Here is a 12,073-nt window from a genome sequence, read left to right on the forward strand (position 1 = left end):
CGGAGCATGGCTCTAAGTGCCGGCCTTCTCTTAGCTGAAGATAATGGAACCATTTCCTGCAATTTTTCCTCGTTACCGAAATCAGCCTGCAGAGTTCTCCGAGACCCCATTTTGGGTGGAACAAAGCAGACGTGCTCTGGCAGATGTCCTGTTTCGCTGCAGGCTCTCTTAGCAGGCGGAGGGGGGGGGTCTATTGCAGCAGATGCCCGGGACCCTGTGGAGAGGTGCAGCTGGGGGCTGGTGGGGTCGGCGGCACCCCTCCGCTGCTCCTGGTGAGGGAGCCTTCCTGGGAGCCAGGCTCGGGCTGGTCTGCCTGCTCCCTCAGAAGCAGGGGAATGCACTCGGGAGCTGCAGGCTCTCCTGACAAGACTGTTTGAGGGCTCCTGGGAACCCCATTTAACTGGCTTGTCAGAGGACAGGGCCCCTGAGCGGGCACTGCCTCAGCGGGCTGGGTGGTCAGGTCACTTGGGCTGCAGCGCTCCCTCTGGCCATCCCCTCCAGCAGGGCCTCAGCCTGCAGTGAGCCGGCCACCTCCCAAGAGACTGTGGAAGCCCAGGTGGGGCCAGCAGCTCGAGGGCCAGTGGGCCTGGTGGTGCTCCTTTGGGTGCTGTTCTTGTGTTTGGTCCTTCTGGACACAGTCTCTGTGTTCTGCTGTGGTCCAGACTGGGACAGGAAGTTGCTGGCCATTTCTGTGTGGATGGCATCTGCACCGTGAACATGTGCCCGCCCCAAGCTGCGTGCCCTCGAGGACAGGATCCAGGAACGTCTGAAAGAGCCATTTGCCTGACCTTTCATGGCACATGTAGGCCCTGTGGGAACCTGGGGAGCAAAGGCCGCAGGGGGGGGGAGGGGAGCCAGGGGCGTGCCTGGTGGCCACATGTGGCTGGCAAGACCCTGGGGAGAGGACCTGATTTCTCAGGAGTTTTGGGTGATTCTGGAAGCTCAGGGGGTGGGCAGAGTCTGTCCCCATGAAGATGAATGCAGTGAGCTGGCAGGGCACAGCCTGAAGACAACTGTCCCTTGAGGGCTAGCAGCAGGGCCTTACTGTAGGCCAATGCCCAAGGCTCACATCCTGTGCTGGCTACAACCTGGCCTTCGGGGCCGGGGCACAGAGGTGCCTTGTTAGGCTGGGCTCCACTGTCAACGGAAGGTGGTGACCACAGTGGGGGAAGGCAGAGGCGGGCGTGAAGTGAGCATACGAGGGTTAGTGGCCGTGGGTGGGTTTGCCTGGAAGCACCCCTGCTGTGGCAGGCGGCAGGCTCCGGGGGCTCTGCGGGAGGCCGCTCGCTGTGCAGGTGGCCCCAGGCACTCGGGCAGCAGCCTTGGCCTCTCCAATGTCAAAGATGTTGTCCGCCGTCTGCTCCAGGAGTATGGTGTGAATAGCCGGCCTCCACCCTCCTTGGCAGGCCTTGGGAAGCCCAGCTTGCTGCTCCCTGGAGTAAACAGGACTCAGGGACCAGAAAGTATCCAGTGGGTACTAACGGGGCCACCATCTGGGCTGTCGTCTCTGTGGGTTGGACCAGGGAGCCGGGAGCCCTACTCTCCCAAGACAGCAACGTGTGCGAACCTCGAACACTGATGGGGAGCAGAGCAGATGTGTTAAGAGATCTCAAGTGTCCAAGAACTGTCCTGTGTCACTGGGCCACACTTAGAGTGCACAGCTCAGGAGGAAGGAGGTAGGCAGAGCGTGTGAGGCAGAGCACGGCAGGCTCGCTCCAGTCTGATCTCCAGCTGAGCCTCGTGGAGCGTCTGCCACCTTCTGTGCAAACTGCTGAGCTTTGGGACGGCACTGGAGCTGTTGCTGGCTCTAGTGTCGACAGAGTGGAGAGAGGTGTCAAGATCGGCTGCACTGAACCCCTGAGGCTGACGGCTCCTGTGCTTCTTCCCAGGTGTGCCTGTGCCAGTACCCCAGGGTCTTGCGGCCACCCAGGACTCGCCTGTGGGACCAGGGGTAAGTCCAGGCCTGACGGGATCCACTTCAGAATTCCAGAATAAGCCCCAGTGGACCCCTGAAAGCACTCTTTGCCTCCTTCTCATCCCTGAGGTGGGGCCCGCTGGCTGGGGGCGTCTGGTGCCTTCCCAACTTGTCACGTAGCCTGATCCTGACACGCTGACTCAGCGTGGGGCTCTCGGGGTGGTGGCTTCCTGTTGCCATCAGAGGTCTCTGTGGTGTCTCCAGGACATGCTATGCTCTCCTGGCAGTCATGTCTGCTGGTGGAGATGCCCTTAGTACTGAGGGCCTTTTGTTTTTTTCAGAGACACTGAGGTATAGTCTTCACCCTTCCCTGACCTATTCGGCCAGGAGAGAGGGCCAAGGCCACATGCGGGTGCACTCAGGGCCGCAGGTGTGTCAGCACGCACCTGTGTGGGCCGGTGTGCAGAGGAGGGCTCTTCCAGGCTTGGCCTTGATGCTCGGTGGCTGATACGGCTGTGGTGTACTGAGCTGCAGGGTGCTCCCCGTGGCCCTGGGTAGCTCTAGCGGCATGATTTTGACTGAGGTCAGAGTTGGCTTGTTCTTCCTGGTGACTTTGTCTGCTAATGCTGCATGGAAGTTGACTTCTAGAAAAGTCAAGTGATTCGGTGACCCAGGCTGTCTGCAGGAAGTGGCTCTAGTGTGGGGCACACAGCTTGGGAGCTGGGCCCCAGGGGAGCATCTGTGTGCTGGAGATGCCCGGCTGTGGACTGCCTCCTGGTCCCCCGCTGGCTTAATCTGGCATGTTCCCTGCAGCGGTTTCCACGTCGCCCTGAGTGTTCAGGGCCACAGGCAGGGAGGGCTTACAGTGCCCCCTGGTCTCGGGGGCTTAGCAGAACGAGTGGTCTTGCTGGCTTCCTGCAGATGCTGCCAGGATGCCCTGCCATCCTGCTCACCTCCCTGCTCCAGCTCTTCTCTCACTGACTTCTCTGTGTTGGCACCTCCTTTGGGCCTCTGTGCCAGCTGTCCCCACTGAAAGTGAGCATCCCACAGCAGCGTGTGCTGGAAATAGCATCTCCAGTAGAGTGCAGGCCCCCCCCCCCCCGCCTTTTTTCCAGGCATTCATTTTCCAAATATAAACATAAACCTTTCTAGAGGCCTGCCATGTGCCAGGCCCCACGCCAGGCCCTTGCCATGGATTCTCATTCATTCTCACAGGAGTCCTGCAGGTCAGGTGCCATGATCATCTTTTTTTTTACAAGTAAGGGTACTGAGGCAAAGAGGCTGGCTGACCTTCACAAGGTCACATGATAAAGAGGTGGTGGGATAATCTGTCTCCAGAGCCCATGGAGGCTGCCTGTATAGTCACTGTCTTGGTGGGAGGCTCACAGGACAGGGACATAGGTAACTGGATCAGACGGGAGCTTGGAAGTATCCAGTCCAGGGGTAGAAGTGAAGCCCAAGGGTCTAGCCCAGTCCACCCTGGAGTGGAGACTCTTGCCCTTGTCTGCTTGCTTCTCCTCACTGATGTGTTTTCATTCAGATCGTGGTCTGTGTGCTGAGGGGAGTTTAGGAGAGGCTCTAGGTTGCACACAGCTGCTGACCAGGAGGCTGTGGAGTTGCTCTCTTCTGCAGCTGGCTCTGAGTGTCCTCTGTTCCCCTGGATTTGTGTCGTGTGTGTGCGCATGCCTGTGTGTGAGTGTAGGGGGTTTCATTAGCTGATTTGAGTTCTCTTGCCTTCCAGTTGTCACTTTCCCAGCTGGTGACTTCCCCGCAGTCCCCGGCTCGGTGCCGCTCAGCCAAAGCCACTCCACGGTCACCAGAGGGCTCCCAGCCCCAGGCAGTAAGTGCCCCCATGCTGCCTCCTGCCTCACATTCCCCCGACTGCTGGCAGGCCTTGGGATTTTGAGCTGTGCTGGTCCTTGGTGAGGTGACAAGGACCTCAGTAGACTCTGAGACGTGGGCTGTGGGATGGGTGGGGTGGGCCACTGTGTCCCTCTGTGCTTCCATGGAGAAGCACGTTCTGTCCTGGAGAATGGGGAAAGATGTGGTTCTCGCCACGGTGGGTGATTGACTCAGGCTTGGTTTCCCTGAGCCAGCGGAGCTCAGCTGCTGGCGGGTCTGTTGGTGAAAGGAGAAGGAAGGTGGCAGAGGGTGGAGGAGGAGGCTGAGCTGGGCCTTCCTGGCCGCTAGGGGAGGGTTCAGGTGGAGCCGAAATAGCCTCTGCTGCCCCTGACTGTGAGGATCCCTGCAGAGCTGGTCCTGCGGACTGCACCTCTGGTCTCACGCTGGTAGCACGGAGGAAAACGGTCCCTTCCGGTCATGCATTAGCAGGCACTCCTGATGTGAGCATCCGTGCCACCCTGCACTGAAGCACGCCTGCAGCTCCCCATTTGTGAAGCGCTTGCTGTCTTTTATTTTTGCCTGAGACATCATGTGAGAGCTGTCCCTGCTCAGCAGAAGCTGCGAGTGTGGTCCAGTGGAGAGGGGCTTGGAGTCCCGCCGTCCCCTCCACCCAGATAACCTGCCTCAGAGGGAATAACTAGAAGATTCAGGACTGGCAGGGGCCAGCGCAGCATCCAGACGCACGGGCCAGCTCTGAGATTTGACGTTAACATTCCACCTCAGACATCAGATGTCCCCAGTGGTATTGGCTTGTTCATAAACTTGGTGGTTCCTTTCTTGCTGTTTCTTTCTTTTTTTTTTAATATCTTTATTTTATTTTTATGTGGTGCTGAGGATCGAACCCAGTGCCTCTCACACATGCTAGGTGAGCGCTCTACCGCTTGAGCCATAACCCCAGCCCCTCTTGCTGTTTCTTGACTTACAGATAATCATGAGAAATAAAGGAGTCACGGTTAAGATTTTGGAAGCAAAACAAATAATGTGTTAGCATAAGCATATCCCAAGTATTAGATGGAACATACTTATACTAAAGTCATTCATTGTTCACCTGCAGTTACAATATAACTGAGCCTCCTGTGCTTGTGGTGGTGAAGGCTGACAGCCCTACAGAGGCAGTAGTCATCAGCCCCCTTAGAGCTGAGCATCCTTGGTGGCTGCAGGTTGGGGTCCCGTGGCCTCACCTGGAATCCCATTTTGTTTAGCAGGAGTTTCCTTTGGAGGGCGGGGTCTCTCATCTGGAAGCCGACCTTAGTCAGACTCCCTTGGTCCTGGAAACCCCTGTTGCTGAACCTTTGCAGGAGCTGCCCTTCACCCCTCTGCATGCCCCCATTGTCGTGGGACCCCAGCAAAGGAGGTAAGGTGGGCACCAGGAGGGGTGGGGCCAGGCAAGTGCCCTCTGTCACACCTGCCTTTGATTAGCAGCTCTCTGAGAAGGAGAAGAGCATCTCCGCCCCTCTCCCGTGGGCTGGCTGAGGACTGTGTCTGTTTCAGTTCTGGCAGCCAGCTCTCCAGAGCCACCATGGTTCTCCTGCAGTCCTCCGGCTTTCCTGAGATTCTGGATGCCAGCAAGCGGCCTGCCGAAGCTGTCAGTCCCACGGATCCCGTGCACTTCGACTCTCAAAGGGAAGAAGCGGATTGTCTACAGAGCAATGAAATAGTGCTGCAGTTTCTTGCCTTCAGCAGGTAGCGGCTGAGTTTCCAGTCTGCCACGCCCCTGCTTCCTTGTGCTGAAGAGTAGCTGTGACGTGGCTCTGACCTGGCAGATGCTGTGTTCAGGACTTGTTGGACCTAGCAGCACTGTTTTTCAAATTAATTGATTAATTTGTTCTTCGTTAAAAAAAAATAATTAGCACATACTTGTGTGTGTTATGGGGTGCAGTGTGATGATGGGATATATGTATACTATGTGTAACGATCAAATCAGGTAATTAGCATTCCCGTCTCCTTTTTTTGTGCTGGGAACCTTTGAACTGCCATCTGATTCTACTTTACTTTGGCTAGGACCCACCCAGAACCATTCTGAGTGCCAGGGAGCCCTGCTTTGCCCAGGCTTCTCTCCTTAATTAAAATGTGCATGACGTTTGCCTGATTCCCAGACGTCAGGGTAGCTCTGGGGCAGCACCCTCAGGCCAGGAGACTCACTGTGCCTGACGTGGCTGCGGCCCTCCTGAGGCCACAGTGAAGCTGTTTTAGTGACTGTGTCCCTGGGCAAGCGTACATCCCACCCAGGCGCTCTGCTGTGGCTGCCTGATTAATCAGAGCTGTTGTTGGGTGCAGAGTGGCCCAGGATCACCGAGGAGCTCCGTGGCCAAAGTCCGTGTACTTCACGTTCCAGTTCTACCGCCTCCCACCTGCCACGACGCCACGGCTGCAGCTGGTGGAGCTGGCTGGGATGGGGAAGACGGGCTCCGGCTCCCTGTCTCACGTCCTTGTTCCCATTAGTAAAGACGGCTCCTTTGACACTGGTAAGTGCTTGTGCAGTGCGACTGCTGAGGCCTGCACCGAGTTTCCTGTGTGCATGTCATCATTAAACAGCCCATGCACGGCCAGTGCACCCACACCCATCAACTGCACCCACCCTGGGCCTCCCCCACCCAGTCATTGTAAGTCATTTGTAAATATTTCCTATGTTCCTCCATAAAACAATGGAGTCTTTTGAAAACTTATGCTGTCATAGTAAAAAATAATTCCTTAATATCATGAAATATCTAGCTAATGTTAAGAATTCCTCAATAATTTCATAACTTTTAAAATATTAGTTCAAAACTCCTGTCTATGTGTTGCAACGGGTGCACCTGTGTGCTGCCCTGGGGATTGTGTCTGTGGGGCTGCCACCATCCCGTCTCTCTCTTTCCTTTCTCTGTGGAAGAGGTGTTCTGCAGAGCATCCATCCCCCAGTCTGGACTTTGTTGAGGCTCTGAAGTTAAGGCTGTCTCTCTGTCCCCTCTTTTCCTGAGTCAGGGATCCATGTGTGATTGGGTGCATGGTTTTGTTTTTGTCAAGGATTCTTTGTAGTGGGTGACTTGGACTCTGTCTCTGCAGCACTGTGACACCCGGCTGCTTCTTCCTCTGGTACAGCAGCAGCCATCACGACTGTCGCATGCTATCAGTCATTGCTGGAGGGTGCACAAGGACACATCCTGCTTTGGAACACCTTTGTGTGCCGGCTGGGTGCTTCCTGTCAGCCTTCGTCACTGTGACACCTACCCAAGAAGAACAGCTGAGAAGTGGGAAGGTTTATTTTGGCTCACAGTTTCAGGGATTTCTGAGCATGGCTGGCTGCTCCCTTGCTTTGGGCCTGAGGTGAGGCAAAAGTTCATGGCAGAAGAGGGTGGCAGGGAAGAGCTGCTCGCCTCTTGGAAGCCAGGAAGCAGGGAGAGAAACAGGAAGGGGCTGGGGACGAGAGGTGCCCTTTAAGAGCATGCCCACCATGATCTTCCTCCAGCTAGGCCCCACAGCCTGCGACTCCGGGGAGTGGGTTCAGTCATGACCATGAATGCACTGTCCACTGATGTGGTCAGATCGTGACCACTCCCTTCTCCAGATCCCCACCTCTGAAGGTTGCTGCACTGGGGACCAAGCCTTCAACACAGGACATTCCGGATCCCAACTGTAGTGCTTCTGTGACTCAGGCTTCCCCCATCGGCTGGTCACCTTGAGGTGTAGTGTGCACAGGAAAGGCAGGATATAATAATGGCATGTTCCCTTGTGTCCTCCAAGGGAGGACACCAGTGGCTTTTTCCCTTCTGCTTTTGTTTTGGGTGAGTGGATTCAAACCACAGGGATGGAACGTGCCTGACGTGTTGTGTATTGATGGTTGGCTGTCCCATCTTTGGTTGGTGACATGGCTCTTAAGGGACCAAGCTGGGCTCTGACCACCACTGCATCTTGCGGTGGGCAGTAGAAGGTGGGAAGTCATGCTCAGAGTCTGGCACCACAGGATGTAGCTTAATGACATGAGCATTGACGGGAGATGAAGGGCGAATGCAGGTCCAGGGTCCAGGAGGCTGCTGGGCAGTAACCAGGCAGGCAGTGTACGAGGACAGCGGCTCCATCCCTGAGCTGCTCACACAGCTCCAGGAAAGGCAGATGGATGGCTGTGTGTGCAGGGGCCGACAAACCCACAATCGTAGTGATTTGGCCCAGCTCTCAGTAAACTGATGGATCAGTGGAAGCACAGTCACGGGTGTGCTCCAGAATGTGGTTTGGAAGACGATCCGAGAGAGCGTGCGTATCCTGTTCAGGGGGTGGGTACTATCTGAAGCACTGATATATATGGTTTAGGCCACCAAGCAGGTATCACCCTACCCCAAGAGAATCACTGTCAAATCTCATTTTATAGCATCTTCTGACCATAGTGCCCCAAGGTCAGGACCCCCCTCCCCCCGCAATAGTCTGAACTACTAACTCTAAAGTTTAGAATTTTTCTTTTTAAACACGCTTCTTATGGTGAGTCAACGAAGAAATCAGAGTAGAAGTGACTACATGAAAAGCTGATATTGTGAGATGCAAGTGGCCCTTGCTGGAAAGGCACAATTCTGGAAGCCTGTGCTGGGGAGAGTAAGAGACAGTGCTAATGTTCAACTCTGGGAGTTTGGGGGAGGAAAACAAAGTCAGTACGAGTAGAAGGAAATAAGTTTGGAAATGAGGTAAATAGGAAACAAGCAGGAGGAGGTCGGCCAGACGGTTGGCATGGTGCAGGGGGCGGGGGTCGGCGGGGCAGCAGGTGTGCGGGATGGGGGAGACCACGTCACGCTGTTCTCTATATGGTGTTCATAAAGTGGCTGTGGGAACATGAGAGCCCCCTGCCCCTGCTGGGGCCCGTCCCTGAGCTGGACCGACTCTGATGCTGGTGGAGGTTCACATCTTGCCTGTCAGGGCCTCTGACTCCAGTCTGCTGCTGACCTGAAGATAGGAGGCAGGGGAGGGCCGAGCAACCCAGGCCCCATCCCTCACCAGAGAACCCCCCTCATCCCAGGTGGATGAGCTCTTCCTGTCCGGAACCTGGGCTGGGCTGAGAGAGGGCCCGGGAGGCCCCTGCGTGGAGGCATGGGGTCAGGGGAGGGAGGCTCTCTGGTAACACTTCCTCCCACATTTGGTTCTCAGATCACTGTCCTTAACCGATGAGTTTATAGTCATGTCTCTGGTTGGATGTTATCCTGGGGGAGAGACCAGTCACCACCAGGGCGGTTCCAACCCTCCAGGGATCACCTCTCCCAAATCGTCCGCCTTTGCTGGTTGAGCTCAGTGACCTGTGGCGCATGGCGCAGCTTGTGTCCTCAGAAGGCTGGAAACAGCTCAGAACCGTGTGTTGGTTTCAGGGCTCCTCGGCCTGCTGCTGAAGCCTCGTCCCTGGTCCATTCCCCTCCAGATCTGTCCCACCTTTCAATCCTGCAGCTTATCAGAGGCCCTGCAGTGAGGGCAAATGGCAGCGTTGAGATCGCCAATAAAAAGACCAGCCACTCAGAGATGCTCCCGATTTGAATGCATTTCCACTCTGAATTTCCCAGATAATAATTAAAGTCCCCAGATTAAATGTCTTTGCAAGTTTATGTCTAAAGAAATTCAAGTCCAAAATCAAATTTTCTTGTCATTACGAACTAAAATTCAAAGTGCAGGGCTAGGGTTGTGACTCAGTGGCAGAGCGCTTGCCTCGCATGTGTGAGGCACTGGGTTCGATCCTCAGCACCACATATAAATAAAATAAACAAAGTAAATTTTTAGTTATACATTGTGCCCATGTATAACTAAAAAAAATATTTTATAAAAGTGTAAAATTCTTAAGTTGAAGTCCATAGTTGAATCTCAGCCACAGGTGGCTTCTGCCTGCACAGGTCTGGGGCAGTTACGTGCAGAGGGCCCCTACCCCTAGCTGACTGGTTGGGGTTGGGGCTTTCATGGTCACTCTCAAGCCAGTTCCTGCTGTTGAAATACAACATGGGCACAGAGAAGCTTGCAGGGCTCCAGTCCCACGAGGTAAAACAAAGGGACGAGCTGGTCGTGGTGACACATGCCTGTAATTCCCACTGCCGGGGAGGCTGAGTGAGGAGGATCACAGGTCCAAGGCTATCCTTGGCAACTCAGACCTTGTCTCAAAATGAAATATGAAGGGCTGGGGATGTTGCTGAGTGGTTAAGTACCTCTGGTTCAATCTCCAGTACCAGAAGGGGGGCGGAAAAAAAGAAATGGGAGGGTTTTATTTGCAGAGCAGTCTTGGGTTTAATAGAGGTGAGTAGGCGGTGCAGAGGCCCCTTCACCCCCAGCCCCTGCTTCCTGCTTCCTTGCTTTAAGGTCGCCACGTTGGCGTGCCACGCTTGTGGAACTCAGGTGGATTAATTATTGTTTTTTGAAGCTCATGGTCAATGTTAAGGCACCCTGTGCATCATATGGTCTGAATTTTGGTGAGTGCAGAATGATTGCACTGCCCTCATGTCCCCTGTTTGTGGCTCTCTGTCCCTTCCCACTAGTCTTTGTCCGTCTCTAAGGTTCTGCCCTTTCCAGTATCTCCTGCAGCTGGCTTCGGGCTGGATGGAGCCTTTTCAGGCTGGCCTCTGACTCGGCAGTGGGCACTCCCAGTTCCTCTGCACTCTGTGTGTTGATAGCTTTTTTTCCCTTCTTGTTGGAAGTACTCCATCTTGTGGATACGCCAGTTCTTTTATTCACTCACCTGCTGAAGGGCATCTTGGTTGCCTCCAGGTTTTGGCAATGGTGAACCAAGTTGTTATACTAGGATTGTGAGTGGAGTAAACCTTTAGCTCACTGGGTGAGTGCCAAAGTGTGTGCTGTGGGGCTGTGTATGGTAGCGTGTGTTCATCTGATAAGAAGAGCTTGCCACTTTGCATTCCCACCAGCGACAGTTCCACATCCTGTCTGCATTTGGGTTGGCAGTGTTTGGGGCTGAGCCATTCCAGCAGGTGTGTGGTGTTTCTCGTTTGATTTGCAGTTCCCTAGTGACATGGTGTTGAACGTCTCTCCGTGAGCTTATTTGCCACCTTTATATCTTCTTCCATGAGGCATCTGTTCTGACATCTGAACAGGTGTATCTTTGCTTTGGACGCAGTCTCCTGTTTGATATGTGTCTGGAGATATTCTCCCCTGTCTGTGGCTGGCTCTTTTCAGCTCTTACTGGTGTGCTTTGCAGAGCACAAGTTTTTAATTTGGATGTAGTACAGCCCACCAGTCCTTTCTTTCGTGGATTGTGCTCGGTGTTGTGTAAAATGTCACTTCCAAGCCTGGCCGAGGTCACCTGATTTGGTCCCACCTTGTCTCCTAGTTTTGCAGCTCTGTGCTCTACCCTTTCTGGGTTTATCTCTACAGAAGTGTGGTCCTTACAAAGCGATCATGTCAGTGCAGGGTCTGGCTATTACGCAGAAGCCCCTTGTCCATCCCCACACCTGACCCTAAACCTCCCCCAGGAAATGCTCTCCTTACTACTGTTTCTGTCCAAAGCATTATCCCTTTTGCATGTGGCAGGGGGCTTATTGCAGCTTGTCTCTCGAGAGACCCCTCAGCGCTGTCCCTGGCAGTGCCACTTTTGTGGCTGTACAGGGACCCACGGTGTTCATCCTTGCAAATAGGTGCTGGAGTCGTTTCCAGCTTCTGGCCCTTCTGGATGGCGCTGCCATGAACTTTGTTCTGGTGTGTGGGGTGTGCGCTCCTGCTGGGGATGTGCCCAGGAGAGCAAGTGCTGGTCCTGGGCTAGCGTGGGTCGGGTTGGGCAGCTTTGCCCAGCGCTTCTGGGATCGAGGTTGGAGCCGCTCCCCAGCCTCTCCAGCTGTAGAGCGGCTGCTGGCCTGTTATCTCTAACAGTCCTGCTGGTGTGCTCCCCCGGCTGGGAACCCTGCGCCCCATGCTCACGGGCCTGAGGGTCTCCTCCCGCGTGAGCGCGTCCTCCGTCCTTGCCCTCTTCTGTCGTCCAGCTGTGTGGGCTCTGCTCGTAGGCCTTCTCTGTCCATCTTGGTGGGATCCTCTTCAGACACGTAGGTGTCTTACCCCTCTTGGGCCTGGCTTCTCTTCCAGCTCTGTTGATGGTCTTTTGCTGAACATTAATTTTCAATTCAAATTAAGTCTGTGTATCAGTCTTCAGTGGATACGTTTCCCTCACTAGACATAAAGGAGTTTGTCTCTGCCAAGTGTTGAGGATTCCCTCCTGTGTTGTCTTTTACAAGTTTCATTTATATATTCCACCTTTATATGCAGACCAGGACTTCCTGTGGAGCTCATTTTCTGTGTGGGAACAGTCTTTGCAGAGCCCAC

The 12,073-nt window shown here is 54.6% G+C and overlaps 1 protein-coding gene across 11 annotated transcripts in view; it reads left to right on the plus strand.

Annotated features, from left to right (window-relative positions):
* Positions 1-12,073, plus strand: part of Nphp4 (nephrocystin 4) — a 99,849-nt gene that overhangs the window by 57,948 nt on the left and 29,828 nt on the right. For 10 of the 11 annotated variants that reach the window (XR_009224940.1, XR_009224941.1, XR_009224942.1 and 7 more), the window contains 5 exons: positions 1,890-1,951; positions 3,657-3,755; positions 5,020-5,171; positions 5,309-5,500; positions 6,095-6,282. Coding sequence is in view for 8 of the 11 variants with exons in the window: in XM_058572743.1 (XP_058428726.1) it covers positions 1,890-1,951; positions 3,657-3,755; positions 5,020-5,171; positions 5,309-5,500; positions 6,095-6,282 (693 nt within the window). In the remaining 3 variants the exon portion in view is untranslated. The remainder of the gene's footprint in view (positions 1-1,889; positions 1,952-3,656; positions 3,756-5,019; positions 5,172-5,308; positions 5,501-6,094; positions 6,283-12,073) is intronic. The other variant, XM_046424536.2, reaches the window with a different exon arrangement.

Source organism: Marmota monax, unplaced genomic scaffold (genome assembly GCF_021218885.2).
Source record: "Marmota monax isolate L192 unplaced genomic scaffold, Marmota_monax_Labrador192_F-V1.1 WCK01_AAM20220418_F8-fsc00080, whole genome shotgun sequence".
NCBI lineage: Eukaryota > Metazoa > Chordata > Mammalia > Rodentia > Sciuridae > Marmota > Marmota monax.